Source organism: Doryrhamphus excisus, linkage group LG16, assembly GCF_037039965.1.
Source record: "Doryrhamphus excisus strain RoL-2023G ecotype Guam linkage group LG16, RoL_Dexc_Guam_v1.1, whole genome shotgun sequence".
Lineage (NCBI taxonomy): Eukaryota > Metazoa > Chordata > Actinopteri > Syngnathiformes > Syngnathidae > Doryrhamphus > Doryrhamphus excisus.
This window is the reverse complement of record NC_136372.1, coordinates 15,403,010-15,420,852: the sequence shown is the minus strand read 5'-3', so window position 1 is coordinate 15,420,852 and position 17,843 is coordinate 15,403,010. Positions and strand designations below refer to the sequence as shown.

Below are 17,843 nucleotides of genomic sequence, written 5' to 3'. Positions count from 1 at the left end.
CTGCACGGCAGTCGAGTGGTTAGCGCGCAGACGTCATCGATTGGAATCACCTCGGCTGCACGGTGGTCGAGTGGTTAGCGCGCAGACCTCACATATTGGAATCACCTCGGCTGCATGGCGGACGAGTGGTTAGCATGCAGACCTCACAGCTAGGAAACCTGAGTTCAATTCCACCCTCGGCCATGTCTGTGTGGAGTTTGCATGTTCTCCCCGTGCATGCGTGGGTTTTCTCCGGGTACTCCGGTTTCCTCCCACATTCCAAAAACATGCTAGGTTAATTAGCGACTCCAAATTGCCCATAGGTATGAATGTGAGTGTGAATGGTTGTTTGTCTATATGTGCCCTATGATTGGCTGGCCACCAGTCCAGGGTGTACCCCGCCTCCCGCCCCGAAGACCGCTGGGATAGGCTCCGGCACCCCTGCGACCCTCGTGAGGGTAAGCGATAGAAAATGAATGAATGAAGGAATATTTTCATAGCATAGAAAAAGGGTGTACGAGCTTCTAAATATGCTTTTTAACATTATTAGAGTCCTTTAGACATAAAATAACACCCCTATAGTCACTTTCACACTCACATTTGCACATTGAATGTGTACTTGGGAAAAGGGGGGGGACAAAACAGGAATATTCTATTTCAACATTTTCCATACAAAGTACAACAATGAGTCTTGCACACAATAAAACTAAAATAAAGTAAAATTGTTCAAAGAACATGCATGCTAGGTTAATTGGTGACTCCAAATTGTCCATAGGTATGAATGTGAGTGTGAATGGTTGTTTGTCTATATGTGCCCTGTGATTGGCTGGCGACCAGTCCAGGGTGTACCCCCACCTCTCGCTTGAAGACAGCTGGGATAGGCTCCAGCAGCCCTTGCAACCCTCGTGAGGAAAAAGCGGTAGAAAATGAATGAATGAATGCCAGACGAGGGCATCCTCCCAAAGATTTACTGACAGGCAAACAGATTGTCATCTTGATATTGGACTGCAGGTGACTGGCTGTGCTGATGCAGCCTATCTTGTGACAAGCACGAGTGCTGACCCGATAGAAAATAAAGTGTGTAAAGCTCAGCAACACCACCAGGAACAGATCACCACGTAATCAACCTGACATCCTTTTTTTCCTAAAAAAAAACAATAATATCTTAGAAGTACATTAAGAAGTTTGTCATTGATGGGCACCGTCTCTGTTTCTCTACTTCAGGCGGTGCGTTTGTTTTTACACCAGCACAGCAGGGGTGGGTGTTGGTAGCTCCGAGTTAAGAACCATCCTAAATTTTGCAACAGCAAGGAGGAGTAATTTGGAGATGTGAACTACACACAGATGAGAAAGAGAGTTTTACTGCTACCGATTTTTATAAGTAGGGACACTATATTGACACTTACTATGGTACCCATTATGTCATTGGATGGTCATATCACCTCATACTTTGGTATGTGACAAAAAATTAAGTTTAAAAAAAATATTAAATAAAATTAAAATGAATTAAAATTATATTAGGAAAGCAGAAAGTGAACAAATGTAACAGTTACTGATTGTAAAAGTACCAGATGGAGGGGTAGGATTTAATAAGCTTTGCTTCTTCCTACTCCTTTTGGACATGTGGAACTGTGAACTGATTATGGGATGCATTCAATCGTAATCTGATGCATGTTCAAATAAAATTAAACCATTACTATTACCATTATATGTCGGAGAATATGCCTACAGAGGGCTGCACGGTGGACGAGTGTTTAGCGCGCAGGCCTCACAGCTATGACACCCGAGTTCGATTCCACCCTCGGCCATCTCTGTGTGGAGTTTGCATGTTCTCCATGGGTACATGCATGGGTTTTCTCCGGGTACTCCGGTTTCCTCCCACATTCCAAAAACATGCTAGGTTAATTGGCGACTCCAAATTGTCCATAGGTATGAATGTGAGTGTGAATGGTTGTTTGTCTATATGTGCCCTGTGATTGGCTGGCTGGCCACCAGTACAGTGTGTACCCCGCCTCTCGCCAAAGACAGCTGGGATAGGCTCCAGCACATCAATGAGCAAATGAATGAGTGAATGAATGTGCACTTGGGGGGGTGTACAACAATGAATCTTGCACACAATAAAACTAAAATAAAGTAAAATTATTCCAACAACATACATGCTAGGTTAATTGGTGACTCCAAATTGTCCTTAGGTATGAATGTGAGTGTGAATGGTTGTTTGTCTATATGTGCCCTGTGATTGGCTGGCCACTAGTCCAGGTTGTAGTCCCCATGAAGACGGCTGGGATAGGCTCCAGGACCCCCCGCAACCCTTGTGAGACTAAGTGGTAGAAAATGAATGAATGAATATTTTCATAGTAAAACTGGCAGATAATTGGAGAATTATCTGCCAGTAGATTGAAATTTAGTTTTCATCTTAAAAGTCATTTTAAAATAATAATCATTTTGGTGAACAAAAAATAGTTCTCTGATGGAAAAACCCAAATCCCGAGGTTCCCCGTGTACTTACATAGTACAGCAGGTCAGTCCAGCCCTCCATGGTGATACACTGGAAGACGGTGAGGATAGCAAAAAGGATGTTGTCAAACTGGGTGATTCCGTAGTTTGGACCCAGCCAGTACTGTCGACACGTGGTACCCTCCGGACACAACCTCGACGGAAGTTCCGTCCCGCATGGGAACTCTTCACGGATCTCCCCTGAATTTGGGTAAAAGTATTTCATTTCATCTGTACACAAGGGCGATGTCGAGGTTCAAATCCCATACCTGTGTGATTGTCAAAGCAGGTGGTGTGGAATTTGCCCATGTAGAACTCCAAGCCGATGATGGCGAACATGAGGATGGCAAAGAAAAGCAGGAGGCCAATTTGGAGCAGAGGAATCATCGCCTTCATGATGGATTTCAGCACCACCTGGAGGCCTGGAGGGCAGAGTGTCAAAACATTGTGAATGGATATTTTAAACTACATTAACTAAATAATTAGGATTGTTTAATTAACAAAACCATCAGTTAATGAGTTCCTTCTGCAAATTTGGGATTAGGATTAGCCGCACATTCACTTGTACACTGTGAGCCACTCAGTAGGACCCGGTGGAGAACATAAAAGCAACATTTTCATGATACCAGGGTTAAACATGATTATTAATTTATTATTATTATCATTATGAATTATTAGTAATTATCATTATTACTTATTATTAATTATCATTATTAATTATCATTATTGTTAGCATTATTGTTAGCATTATTATTGTTAGCATTATTATTGTTAATAATAATTGTTTATAATTATTATTAGTTATTATTAATGGAATTCATATTAATATGAATTATTATTATCATTATAGTTAGCATTCTAGTTAGCATTATAGTTAGCATTATAAATAATAATTGTTTAATTGTATAATAATTGTATAATACTTGTTTAATATTATTAGTTATTATTATTAATATGGATTAATATTTATATTATTAATTATTATTATCATTATTATTAATTATAAAAAATACTTTTACTTTCTGATATAAATGTGAGCACTTTTTAAGCACATTCAGAATATTATCAATATATGGCGATTTATTGAGGCCGGCAAAATGATAAATTATTTTTGCTTGTCGAATTTTAATCTCGCTCGACTTGTGACCCTGTCATCCCTCCCCCCCGCCACCCCTGGCCCGCCCGCCCGCCCCGTCCACCAGTTTGTTAGGTGCACCAATTTTCTTAAAAAAACAGAGTATAATAGTCAACCTCTAAAAGTATTTAAAATAGTATTAGCTATTAGCATCAGCTATTACTATTAATGCAACATTAATAATAATAATATATTTTATTTGTATAGCGCTTTTCAGAGTACTCAAAGATGCTTTACAGGAGAGACAAATAAATAAATAAAAATAGAGTTGAGTAAAAACAGAGTAAATGATGCATTATGCAAATGATGCAGACTGCTCAATGCCAAATAAGCCCCTCTACCTGCCCACACGCATAAACCAAAACTTTAAATTATTGTTATTTATTCTAAATTATTTGTACAAATTACAGTTTACGCTGCTACATTGTTCATATTTGATGTAATCTATTTATTCTCCACTTTATTATTTATTATTTATTATTTATTATTTATTATTTATTATTTATTATTTATTATTTATTATTTATTATTTATTATTTATTATTTATTATTTATTATTTATTATTTATTATTTATTATTTATTATTTATTATTTATTATTTATTATTACACGGGAGCCAGGCAACGACATTTTGTTGGCAATTTCACTGCTGTGTTATTGTGCAATGACAATAAAGAAAGTCTATGTCTATGCAGTATTCAAATAAATAAATAAGCATAAAACTCAAAAACGTTTCTCTGAGCTATTTTTAAACCTCTGATGCAACTGAGAAATTTAAGGACAGGATAAAACTGGAAAAAAATACGGAAAAAAAATACTTACTGGGAATACCAGACACCAGTTTGAGGGGCCTCAAGACTCGGACTGCTCTGAGGGTCCGCAGGTCAAAATCGGAGCCCACGGTGGACAGGATCCTAAAGAGAAAAGGGACAAAACGGATATTTAAGCTAAGTCCAGCTGGTCGTGCATGCAAACCCACCCAAGGCATGGTATGTAAATTGTGCAGGGGTGTAGCTGATCAATAAAAGGTGACGAGTGAAGCCGGACAGTGGAGTGCATCGGGGCGTGAGAGGGGCAGCTTGATTTGTATCAGGGCTATAATTTGAAAACGGAGTAAGACGGACGGAAGAAATGGTCACATGGTTCTGACTATGTCCATTTTTATTTATTAGGGGTTCACTGAAAGCAGACGGAGGTTGGGTCGAAGAATGTGGACGGCGATAAACAAAATGGGCGTGTGCGTGGAGACGCTAAAGATGTTCCCCCTGTGCCGCCAGACTTCCAGTCAGTCCCTCGTCTGACGCACGGAGTGAATCATCCTCCTTTCTCACTTCTCTCGCTCTCTTTTTCATTCTGTCATCCTGACACGTTTCCGCTTTCCTCTTCTGTTCCAGTGACACAGCACAGCCTTAATCACTGCAGCCTTCAAAATAAAACCACTCTGCTTGGAATCGAACTAAAATAGCAAGTAACATATACAGAGAGGGGTGGGGCCTTTAAAGGCTGCATTACGGTGACCTGAAAGTCCCTCCTCCTCCCCTTCAGCGGGGGGTGGGGCTTCATCACTCATCGTAGCTATAGGGCCCTTGGAACGACATTGCGTGATATCAACTCATCATCAGAGGCCATCTTGAAAGTGAGAAGATCCTTGCTTGGTCACGAGGTAGCTTCTCACTACAGTGTACCTTTACAGTCCTTAATGTCCTTCAAGTATACTGCTTTTGTACCCTTGATACTTTCGTTTTATACCACTCACAGTATAAGCAGCATCTAGCTTGACTGTATTAGCGTATGACATTTAACTTGAATGCAGTGATAGCCTTTAGCAAGACGACCGTGCAAGAAAACCAACACGTTATAGTTATTCCTCGTTACTGTGCACAAATTATACTGTGGTTGAATACGGTCGACGCATTTTTTAGCAAATTGTATGTATGTTTAGGCTAAATTAAGCATAAAGTATAAAATGGCGAAATGAACTAAAATACAAATACAAGGCATTTAGAAGACGCATTCAAAGATGTAATGTTAGATCTAGCAACAGGCCCCATAATGTACTGTACAATAATAATCTTAATAGGTCTACTATCTATTGGACTTTGGTACTACCTAATAATAATTTTATAAATAACCCAGTATAGAATTAAAAAAAATAGATATCGAAAAAAAAAATCTTGGCATTTTTGCCATTTTTCACGTCTTTTGAATGCCTAATATGTGTATTTTTGTTCATTTTGCCACTTTTATGCTTGACAATGGCAGATATGGCAGACCACTAAACAACAATTAATTATAAATTAACTAATTAATTAATTAATTAATTAAAAAACACGCTAGAGTGAGGGCGCGATGTAGCGAGTGGACCTGGGGTGAAAAGTTATAGAAAAAAAACATTACAAGTTTCCAGCAATATTTCAACTTCATACTAAATATTACTATATATAAAATGTAAGTATTTTATACTAAAGTCAATGAATTATATATATAAAAAAGGAAAAGCTTTTTAATTACAAAAATATTTTTCTCACAGTTATAAATTATATTTTATAATTAATTTATAATTGTGAGCAAAGATTTATTGTAATTAAATTAAACAAATTTGCTCACAATTATAAATTATATTTTAAACATTTTTTTTAATATAATTATATTTAATTACATAATAATTATATTAACATTTTTTTAAATATAATTTATAATTGTGAGCAATTTTTTTTCATTACAAAGAATCTTTGCTCACAAATATAAATTATATTTTTAACATTTTTAAAAATATAATTATATTTAATTATATAATTATATTAACATTTTTTAAAATATAATTTATAACTGTGAGCAAAATTTTTTGTAATTAAAAAGCTTTAAATTTTTTAAATGTTAAAAAATATTTTTTTCATTACAAAGAATCTTTGCTCACAATTATAAATTATATTTTTAACATTTTTAAAAATATAATTATATTTAATTATATAATTATATTAACATTTTTTAAAATATAATTTATAATTGTGAGCAATTTTTTTTGTAATTAAAAAGCTTTTTTTTTTTTTTTACCAAGATAAAACTGAGTCAGTGGAGGTTCTAAAGAAACAACACATGAATCCCAGTGGGTTTAATATGGTGGCGGTACATAGGAGCAGGTGCCTTTGAGGACAAGGCATCCCATAATTTCGGTCACAACCCACACAGCCTGTGTTACAGAGAATGCTGCTTAACTGACAATTTACCTTTGTTATCCCTACAGCTGTGAGTAAGTATTAGTCTTACCTGGTAAGAAAATATACTGTATTGGATATTGATTAGGACAGCGTGCCACTAAATGCTGACACAAACACCAAAGGGAATCAAACGTTTACTCTTTGGCACGATTCTAATAGGAATCCTAACGGATGACAGAAAAAAACGAGAGCGACTCAAAACAAAAGAATTGTGTTTCTAAACAGTATCCACTACCCTCCCTGACAAAACACCGTCAGGTCGATGAGGCACTTCCTCATTCACACCGTCGCCACGGTTACTCTGCCCTTTCTCATTCATAAGTGTTGCCATGGCAACAGCAACCTTGGCTCATTGATAGAATCTCCGCATCACCTTGGTAACAGAGCCAAAAGGAGGAGTCTTGTTGTTTTTCTTTTGCCGCCGTCTCTCCTGCGCATCTGAGCGACGTATGACACACACACACACACACATATGACACACACACACACACACACACACACACCTACAGAACAGGTGCTGCCTGATCAGACATATTGGGAATACGTTTTGGCAAATGCGGCGTAAAGTAGGTCATTCAATTACAGCGGCTAAAGTAGCCGCCTTTAACGGGTCTCCGAGAGGAGCGCTTCTTATTTGTATTCACGAGACTGGAACACATTATTAAAACAATCTTACATGCCCACCCGCCACCTGCATTCCTGCTGACTTCAGCTAAATGACGCTAATTAGCTGTGTCCACATTTGCTGAACAAATACGCTCTCCACTTATGTTTTTTTTTGTGTTATTATGATAGCCATTATGCATGCACTCTCATGTAGTGGATACAGTAAACCGACCTACTGTAGAACAATAAGATAATACCGTAATTCCTACTTTATCACAGTTAATGGAAAAATAACAATTTTATATAATTATAAAAAAATTATGAAAAAATAAATAAAATAAAATCATTTAAAAAAACTAATAATTTTCATAGGGCCACACAGCTCAGAAACCGGAGGCGACTCCAAATTGTGAGTGTGAATGGTTGTTTGTCTATATGTGCCCTGTGACTGGCTGGCCACCAGTCCAGGGTGTACCCCGCCTCTCGCCCCAAAGACAGCTGGGATAGGCTCCAGCAGCCCGGCGACCCTTGTGAAGATAAGCGACAGAAAATGAATGAATGAATGTGGACTTTGGGGGGGGGCGTACAACAATGAATCTAGCACACAATAAAACTAAAATAAAGTAAAATTATTCCAACAACATGCATGCTAGGTTAATTGGCGACTCCAAATTGTCCATAGGTATGAATGTGAGTGTGAATGGTTGTTTGTCTATATGTGCCCTGTGATTGGCTGGCCACCAGTCCAGGGTGTACCCCGCTTCTCGACTCAAGACAGCTGGGATAGGCTCCAGCATGCCCGCGACCCTTGTGAGGATAAGCGGTAGAAAATGAATGAATGTAACTTAAACCAGGCTGCACGGTGAATGAGTGGTTAGCACAGAGGCCTCACAGCTAGGAGACCCGAGTTCGATTCCACCCATGACCATCTCTGGGTTTTCTCCGGGTACTCCGGTTTCCTCCCACATTCCAAAAACATGCTAGGTTAATTGGCGACTCCAAATTGTCCATAGGTATGAATGTGAGTGTGAATGGTTGTTTGTCTATATGTGCCCTGTGATTGGCTGGCCACCAGTCCAGGGCGTACCCCGCCTCTCGCCCGAAGACAGCTGGGATAGGCTCCAGCATGCCCGCGACCCTTGTGAGGATAAGCGGTAGAAAATGAATGAATATTTTCATAGCTGGAGTATAGAAAACTTGTGTACCAGCTTCTAAATATGTTTTTTAACATTATTAGAGCCCTTTAGACATAAAATAACACCCCTATAGTCACTTTTATACTCGCATTTGCACATTTTTAACTAATAATAGCGACACAACAACTACACAACAAAAAAACGAGAAACAAAAGAGCAAAAATTGATAGAACGAAGCCACAAAAGGGAAGGGACTACTGTAAAGATGAAATGGGTTATAAGTTCAGTCATTCTTCATACGATGGCTGCAAAAACTGATTTTCACTTGAGTGGAAGGATGCCACTTGCTTTATTTTTTTACCCTTCATTGCTTCCCCAGCAGTTGTATATAAACTAAGCTGAAGGAGGGAGATGCACTGTTAAGAATGGCTGTAAACAAAGCGTAATTGGACTAATAATCAATAGCAGGCATAAAAAACAACCGGCTTATTCCCAGGGCCAAATCACCCAGGCAATTTACAACAAGAGGAAAACACACACACACACACACACACACACACACACTTGGGCCCGGAAACATGGTGAAATCAAACGGCCATCCAACAAGGTTGTAGAGTGGACAGCCCCCCATCCATCTATTCACAGTCATGTTAAGCGTATTCGTCTTTGAATGCGTGTAAAGAAAGCGGCCGCGAGTCCACAAGAGGTGGCGAGGAAACGGCGGAAAGAATGTTTGAAGTGGAAATGCGCCGCGTTTGTCTGCGCACGTCGGTCAGCGTGCGTTATCAAAGGTATGGGCCAGAGGTGGGCGGAAAGGCCAAGCAGCTTTCATGTTCAAAAAGGTGCTGCGCTACTAAAAAAAAAAAAAAAAAAAAAAAAAAAAAGAAAAACAAGTGGAGAAGATCACAAAGGTGTGTATGTGTTTGTGGCGTGAGAGCCCGCCGTTCAATTCCAGCCTAATGTGTCAAGGGTCCATAGGCAAGTTACACAGTGACACTGTTTTCTGCAGGAAGAATACACAAAATTTCTAGCATTTCTTTTAGGGCCAGGACGGCGTGTCGACATCATCGACACAAAAAATACTACGTCGACACAAAAAAATACTACGTCGACACAAGAACTGCAAAAAAAAAAAAAAAAAACACACAAGAACTGCATGTCGATGCGCCTTCACTCAGAATTAGTGTTGGGAAAAAACTTTCATTTCAGTTAACAGGATCCGTCCGCTTCATTCAGTAAAAAGATCCGTTCATTTCAGTCAATTGGTCGTTAGCATGTGATCTCCCCCTGTGCATAGACCCGGTCAGTCAGTCCTGTCGAGTCGGTCCATTCAACTCATGTTCACGTTCATTTCCGACTCAACAGCTCACCGACTAGTGCTGTGTCGTTCATGAACAAAACGGCCCGGCGGACTGAACGGGTATTTTATGGGCGGTTCATTCATTCGTTTGCAAAAAAAGAACTAGTTCTTTTGACTCGTTTGTTCACAAACGCTACACCGCTACTCAGAATCAAAACATGGCGGCGGACTCGTTTTCTACCGCTTATCCTCGCGAGGGTCGCAAGGGGTGCTGGAGCCTATCCCAGCTGTATTTGGGCGAGAGGCGGGGTACACCCTGGACTGGTGGCCAGCCAGCCAATCACAGGGCACATGTAGACAAACAACCATTCACACTCACATTCAAACCTATGGACAATTTGGAGTCGCCAATTAACCTAGCATGTTTTTGGAATGTGGGAGGAAACCGGAGTACTCGGAGAAAACCCACGCATGCACGGGGAGAACATGCAAACTCCACACAGAGATGGCCGAGGGTGGAATTGAACTTGTGTCTCCAGCAAAAGAGTTGTGTAATGTCATAATTCAGGAATTATAGGAGTGTATAAGTGATTATAGGGGTGCTACTTCATGTCTAGAGAGCTCTAACAATGTTAAAAAAAAAAACACATTTAGAAGGTTCATTCATTTTCTAGCACTTATCCTCACGAGGGTCGCGGGGGTGCTGGAGCCTATCCCAGCTGTCTTCGGGCGAGAGGCGGGGTACACCCTGGACTGGTGGCCAGCCAATCACAGGGCACATAGTATAGACAAACAACCATTCACACTCACATTCATACTTATGGACAATTTGGAGTCATGTTTTTGGAATTTGGGAGGAAACCGGAGTACCCGGAGATTGCCGAGAGTGAAATTGAACCCTGATCTCCCAGCTGTGAGGTCTGCGCGCTAACCACTCGACCACCGCCCTCACCACAATTTATTTCTCACTCATTATTTTCAACCTATAAGGATTTCCTATTTAAATGTCCTTTTCCCACCTCTTCTGTCGCAGTCTCTTTCTCGATTTTTATTTTGTGCCGACACGTCGTCAGTTGCCCTTGTTTTCGTTTAAAATGTGACGCTGCATCAAAAGCCTTCAAGCAACAGTTTGGAGCCAGCAGGACTGTTCACAAAAGACTCCATGTGGAGTGGTCTATATATAGCTTTAGAGTAGGCTGGGGGTGATTAAGTACCAACAAGCGGCTTTAAAAAAAAAGACGGATAACAAATGTCCTCGTTGCTCAAGATGTTTTTTTTTTTTTAAATATTATTTTCAAAGTGTTTTTTTGTTAAAATGTAAGCGTACCGTGCTATATTCCATCCTAACTGAAGATAAAGCAACCTGAACTCCATGAGCAGACCACTGCTAGGATGTACTTCATAGTCATGGAGGACATACTGGACATATGCTACGGACCCCCTGCAAAGGAAGCACTTCATTTATCCACAGTGCCTCAATATGTCACGGATGATATTTATTCCCTGAGAGTGGACTCAACTGTGAGAAGACATAAACCTTCCCTTTCATCAGTATCATTATTATTTTTTTTTTTACAGTTACAGTAGTGAAGGAAGGTCAGCATCCGGTCATAAACTGTACACCGGTACTCAAAAGCTCCGCCTCGCTTACTGACACTGTCAAATCCTACAAATCCTCGTCCCTGAATCTGACTATATGCTGCACCGTGCATGTGTCACTCGCTTTGGGACGAGCTCGGCCTCATGATTGGTCCTATTAAAGCATAAGGACACTCTGCTCAAGTGACAATAAGAAAGCTTTACGTAGAAAATGAGAACATTAGACACCAGTTAGGACAGTGCGTGGTCAATAAGGATGATAATGTATAAACACAGTAACATATACATTGTAGGAGCCATTCATAATAAAATAATACAAGGCTGGTTTTCCATGTGGGGGGTGGCATATAGGTCAAGAAAGAAACCATTACATTTAGGAGAGGAGATAAATCCTCACCGCCCGTGTGTTTGCCGTCATCTATGAGCCACGGCGGAGGTGAAGTTCTGGTTATATACGGTCATGATAGATTTCAGACTAGGATGATTCAGACTCATGATTTTTGCACAGCACTGTAAATCAATGAAACACTAAAATCTATTTGGTTCTCAAATTTGGACATTGTGACTCTAAATATACAGGTAAGTGTTAAATGTAGAGTTAAGATCATAGGCAGACAAACCATAACAGTGATTGCACATCCTTAAGGGATACTGTAAAAAAAAAAAAAAAAAAAAAAAGCTACAGCGTCTTTAAAAATATCACTTGTTTATGGCAGTTATTTGTTTATTTACTTATTTATTTAGGAATCGAACATGTCTGTAGCATAGAAAACCTCTTTATGACCTTCCAAATACTCTAACATTATTAGAGCCCTCTAGACATGAACACAGAATACAGTTTTTAACATTATTAGAGCCCTCTATACATGATATAACACCCCTACAGCCACCCTTTACACTCCTATTACCTAATATATTTGAGGTACTGTATATCACCACAATATCTTTGAATGAGTCTTCTGAATGTTGTATATTTGTATTTTGGTTCATTTAGCTAGTTAAGTTTGAAAATACTAATTTAGGCTTAAATGTGCATTTTTAAAAAACTAACAATATTCAACCACAAAAGAGCAAGATAAGGGATAATGGAAAAAAAAAGGTACTGCGTCTTTAAAAATACATACTATCACTAATCACTTGTTTATCGCAGTTATTTGTTTATTTACTTATTTAGGAATCGAACATGTCTGTAGCATAGAAAGCCTCTTTATGACCTTCAAAAATAACTAACTTTTTATGACCTTCCAAATACTGGAACATTATTAGAGCCCTCTAGACATGAAATAACACCCCTATGGTCACGTTTACAGTCTTATTAGCCAACACAATTGACATTATAAGTGAAAATAAGACATTTAAAGTGACATGCGCGATGTTTTATTACTATACGTTATGTCCTTCGTGTGTTCTGTGTACAGTTTGAGTGACATAGGAGTTATTTTAGGTATAGAATCAAACACCAAAATTGTACTTGCATCACAGTAATCAGGAAAAAGCCAAAAGAAACGAACAAACAGAACTTGCACATAAAACAAAGACCGCCCATACTACTTTCCAGGCTGTACACTGACTACTCTAAGGTTCATTTCTATATTATGAAGATGTGCTGTGATAGTAAAAAAATGTTTCTGATGTCACTAGTTGCACCCCCCTTCACCTTCTATGTCTGTGCCCCCCCCCCCACCCGTGTCCCCTTCCTCTCTGAGGGCACTGTATTGTCGTGGCATTTGTTCGCTGCCCGGGCTGCTGGCTGCCTGCGGATCTGCTCTGTGATCTGACTGCTGCCTTGCTCGGGATGGGGCCATTCATTAGAGAAAAGGGCACAGGCAGCAACACATGCATGCACACAACACATGGGGAAAGACTCGACAGCTGATCTTGACCTCGTCTATCCGTAACAACCTGTACATTATATATTATTATGATATATTTACGCTACCGCTCAAATGTTTGGCATCACTTGCAAATTTCTTTGTTTTCCAAAAAAAACAATTAAAATTAATCAGATGATTTTCAAAAGAAGGATATACATTTTTGCATAGAGGCCTACTATCAACAACCGTCCTCTGCATCAATCTCCTGGTATGGCTGCTAATCCAAGTTCATCATTTTATAAGGCTAATAGATTATTAGAAAACCCATCTAAAAATCCAAACTAAAACTAAAAATAATACCATGCTGTTAACTACTCCCTTCAGAGAGCAGCACAAACTGGGTCTAACAAAGACAGAAAAACGATGCACAACTGTGCAAGAAGACAAATATCTGAGAGTGTGTACTTTAAGGTCGTCACCTGGCAACTGCACTAAATAGTACCCGTCAAAAACCAGTGTCAGTATCAACAGTGAAGCGACAACTTCAGGATCCTGGACTTCATAGCAGGACTTCCAAGAAAAAGCCATATCAACAACTGTCAGTCCTCTGCATCAATCTCCTGGTATGGCTGCTAATCCAAGTTCATCATTTTATAAGGCTAATAGATTATTAGAAAACCCATCTAAAAATTTAAACTACAACTAAAATCTCAAACCATGTTGATAAACTACTCCCTTCAGAGAGCAGCACAAACTCGGTCTAACAAGGACAGAAAAACGATGCATATAAACGATGTCACCTGGCAGCTCCACTAAATAGTACCGGTCAAACACCAGTATCGGTAGTGTCAGTATCAAACAGTGAAGCGGCGACTTCATAGCAAGAAGAAGCCATATCTCAGACTGGCTCAAAAAAAATTCCACGTGATCCCAAACTTTTGAGCGGTATAGTATATGTCGTCCGAAATATGACTTGCCACTTACCCTGTGAGCACCACCACAAAGTCCATGACGTTCCATCCGTTCCGGAGATACGAATTCTTATGGAAGGCGAACCCCAGAGCCAGGATTTTTATACCGGACTCAAAACAGAAGATCCCAATGAAATACGGCTCTGTGTCATCCTGAGGAAAGAAGGAACACACCAACAAGGTCAAGGTAGGAAGGAAACTACTTCATTGTAGACTTACTGTATTGTTGGTCTTACCAGGCGTTCAGACAGCGGCGTCTTATCGCCATCGGGCAAATGTTGCTCCAGGGCCAGGACGATGCAGTTGGCAATGATGGTGGCGAGAATCATCCACTCAAATGGAGTGAGGGAAGGAAGTCAAGGAAAAACAACAAAGCAGTATTTCCTTTACAATACCTCCTTTAGTAGGACAGTAGTTGGATTTCAGTGCTTCTCAAATTGTTATTTGTTTATTTACTTATTTAGGAATCGAACATGTCTGTAGCATTGGAGACCTCTTTATGACCTTCAAATTACTTTAACATTATTAGAGCCCTCTAGACATGATATAACACCCCTATGGTCACGTTTACAGTCTTATTAGCCAACACAATTGATATTATAAGTGAAAAAAAGACATTTAAAGTGAGTTTTATTACTATATGTTTCATCCATGTGTTCTGTGTACAGTTACAGTTGACTTGGGAGTTAATTTAGGTATAAAATCTCAAACACCAAAATTGTACTTGCATCACAATAATCAGGAAAAAGCCGAAAACCTCTTTATGACATGAATACAGAATAGTTTTTAACATTAGAGCCCTCTATATGTGATATAACACCCCTACAGCCACCCTTTACACTCCTATTACCTGATATAGTAGAGGTAATGAAATAAAATAAGACAAAAGTAAGATTGTTATTAAGTCTGGTGCTTGTGTGTCTCGGCATACGGAGTATCATTACTGAGAGACCAGTGTAGAGTACTGCATATCATCACAATATCTTTGAATGAGTCTTCTGAATGTCATATATTTGTATTTTGGTTTAGCTAGTTAAGTTTGAAAATGGTCAATTTAAAGACAAACCTGCCAACATGTCCACATTTTTTGTACTCATGCATTTTGAGAAAAAATGGGAAAGTGATGAGAAAGTGATGAGAAAGTCAAGATGAAGAGCAGCGTCTACCACAAAGCACACACGCACGCCCGGGCCTTGGCACGCTGTGGTACAACAGCATGCCCACACACTGAGTGAGATTTATTGTGACATCACCATTTGGCTCTGTGTACATAACGTCTTAAGGCTAGTCAGGGAGGGAGACGGATCGAGAGAGATGGACTAAAAAAAAAAGAAGAAAGACCTCTAATTGAGTTTGTCACAATGACTTTTCGCGGGGGGTGCTGGAGCCTATTCCAGCTGTCTTGGGGCGAGAGGCGGGGTACACCCTGGACTGGTGGCTAGCCAATCACAGGGCACATATAGACAAACAACCATTCACACTCACATTCATACCTATGGACAATTTGGAGTCGCTAATTAACCTAGCATGTTTTTGGAATGTGGGAGGAAACCGGACTACCCGGAGAAAACGAGGAGGACATGCAAATTCCACACTCTCAGGGTGGAATTGAATCCTGGTCTCCTAGCTGTGAGCTCAACCGCCGTTCCACCTCATGAAATAACATGATTTATTCATTCATATATTTTTGAGAACCAGCTGACTGTGCTGGTGTACCTAACTAGTCAAATTATGTGACTAGTTCCTCTCACCTTTTTTCCTATATGCTCCTTTCTGTTGGGAGCAACCATTCCCATAGTAGAGGGGGGAGGCGGCATAAATCAAATATACTATATGTGCATTTTGCCATACAAACGTCTGCATTACGATCGGGTTTCCTTTCCCTGCACTTCGGATTTAAAAAGGAAACACAAGAAGCTGCTCCAGGTGTTAATAGTCTGGTCCGAGCTTATAATGCGTTTGACGGCCCTCAACAGGCGCACTTCACTGGGACGCTCAGGGCACCACCCAATTAGCCTGTATGATGTTCTCCGTCTTCACGCTGCCATTTCTCAGTGCTCTCACACACACACACACACACATATAAAAAAATCCAGCACATGAATAAATGACTCTCACTTTGCCATAAACCTTCAATAATGAATTGCTTCCTGCGCCTTCCTCCCTGGCTATATATAGCAGCAAGGAAAAAAGCAAGAGAAGAATCCGAAGTGAGGGAGAAGAGAATATGCTGCTGTCGCTTGATGTTTCTTTGTCTTGTTATTTCACTCCTGTGTGTGTGTGTGTGTGTGAGAACGTTTACACGGTTATGGGGACGTTGGTAGGTCACAAAGGGACTAGCCAGGCGCTCCAAATGTTCTCCGGATGACGCAATCAAGAGCGCGATGACGCCGTTGCGACGCCCCTCTTTGCTAACATTCCCGGCTCTCTCTAATATCGTTTCCTTTCCCCACCTGCCTTTTTTTTTCCCTACTGTGTGTGATTGTGTGCGTGTGTGTGTGGGTCTAGAATGGAGGGTGGGAAGGAGGGGCTTTCTTTTGTTTCTTCATTCATTCATTCATTTTCTACCGCTTTTTCCTCACGAGGGTCGCGGGGGTGCTGGAGCCTATCCCAGCTGTCTTCGGGCGAAAGGCGGGGTACACCCCGGACCGGTCGCCAGCCAATCACAGGGCACATGTAGACAAACAACCATTCACACTCACATTCATACCTATGGACAATTTAGAGTCGCCAATTAACCTAACATGCATGTTGTTGGAATAATTTTGCTTTATTTTAGTTTTATTGTGTGCGACATTCATTGCTGTACCCCCCCCCAAAGTGCACATTCATTCATTTTCTACAGGCGAGGCGGGGTACACTGTGGACTGATGGCCAGCCAATCACAGGGCACATGTAGACAAACAACCATTCACACTCACATTCATACCTATGGACAATTTGGAGTCGCTAATTAACCTAGCATGTTTTTGGAATGTGGGAGGAAACCGGAGTACCCGCAGAAAACCCACGCATGCACGGGGAGAACATAGAAACTAACTAAACAAACTCCACACAGAGATGGCCGAGGGTGGAATTGAACCCTGGTCTCCTAGCTGTGAGGTCTGCACGCTAACCACTCGACCACCGTGCCTCTTTTGTTTTTTTTTTTTTTCTCCTTTTAATTGTGGAAATTGTTTTAATTCTGTAAAGCACTTTGTGTTGCATGTCTTTGCAGGAAAAGTGCTATACAAATAAAGTTGATTTGATTTAATCCCCGAACTGGCTCATTTATTCCACCTGCTCATCGTTTTCCCCCCTCCGTCTCATCTTCCTGTCTTTCCCTCACCGAGCTAGGCCCCATCTATCATCTCTATCTCTATCATGCCATCTCCGTCCAATATCTAAAAAAGAAGGAAGTAGATGCAATGTCAGCAAATGCAGAGGCAGCCAGAAACACAGTGGGAGTGGATATTAAGAGGAAAAGGGGACGTGCATACAGTATGGAGTTTAAAGAAAGAAAGTGACCTGTGGGCATAGACGTGATTGAATAGAGCAGAGAGGGGGGAGGGTGGGGGGGGGGTTGGGCATAAGAGCGCTCGGATGCGG

At 40.3% G+C, this 17,843-nt stretch overlaps 1 protein-coding gene across 17 annotated transcripts in view; it reads right to left on the bottom strand.

Annotated features, from left to right (window-relative positions):
• Positions 1–17,843, bottom strand: part of cacna1aa (calcium channel, voltage-dependent, P/Q type, alpha 1A subunit, a) — a 107,039-nt gene that overhangs the window by 77,039 nt on the left and 12,157 nt on the right. For all 17 annotated transcript variants that reach the window (XM_078797062.1, XM_078797069.1, XM_078797072.1 and 14 more), the window contains exons 2-6: positions 14,492–14,598; positions 14,269–14,408; positions 4,434–4,525; positions 2,745–2,897; positions 2,489–2,676 (exon numbers count right to left, since the gene is read on the bottom strand). In XM_078797062.1, the coding sequence (XP_078653188.1) occupies positions 2,489–2,676; positions 2,745–2,897; positions 4,434–4,525; positions 14,269–14,408; positions 14,492–14,598 (680 nt within the window). The remainder of the gene's footprint in view (positions 1–2,488; positions 2,677–2,744; positions 2,898–4,433; positions 4,526–14,268; positions 14,409–14,491; positions 14,599–17,843) is intronic.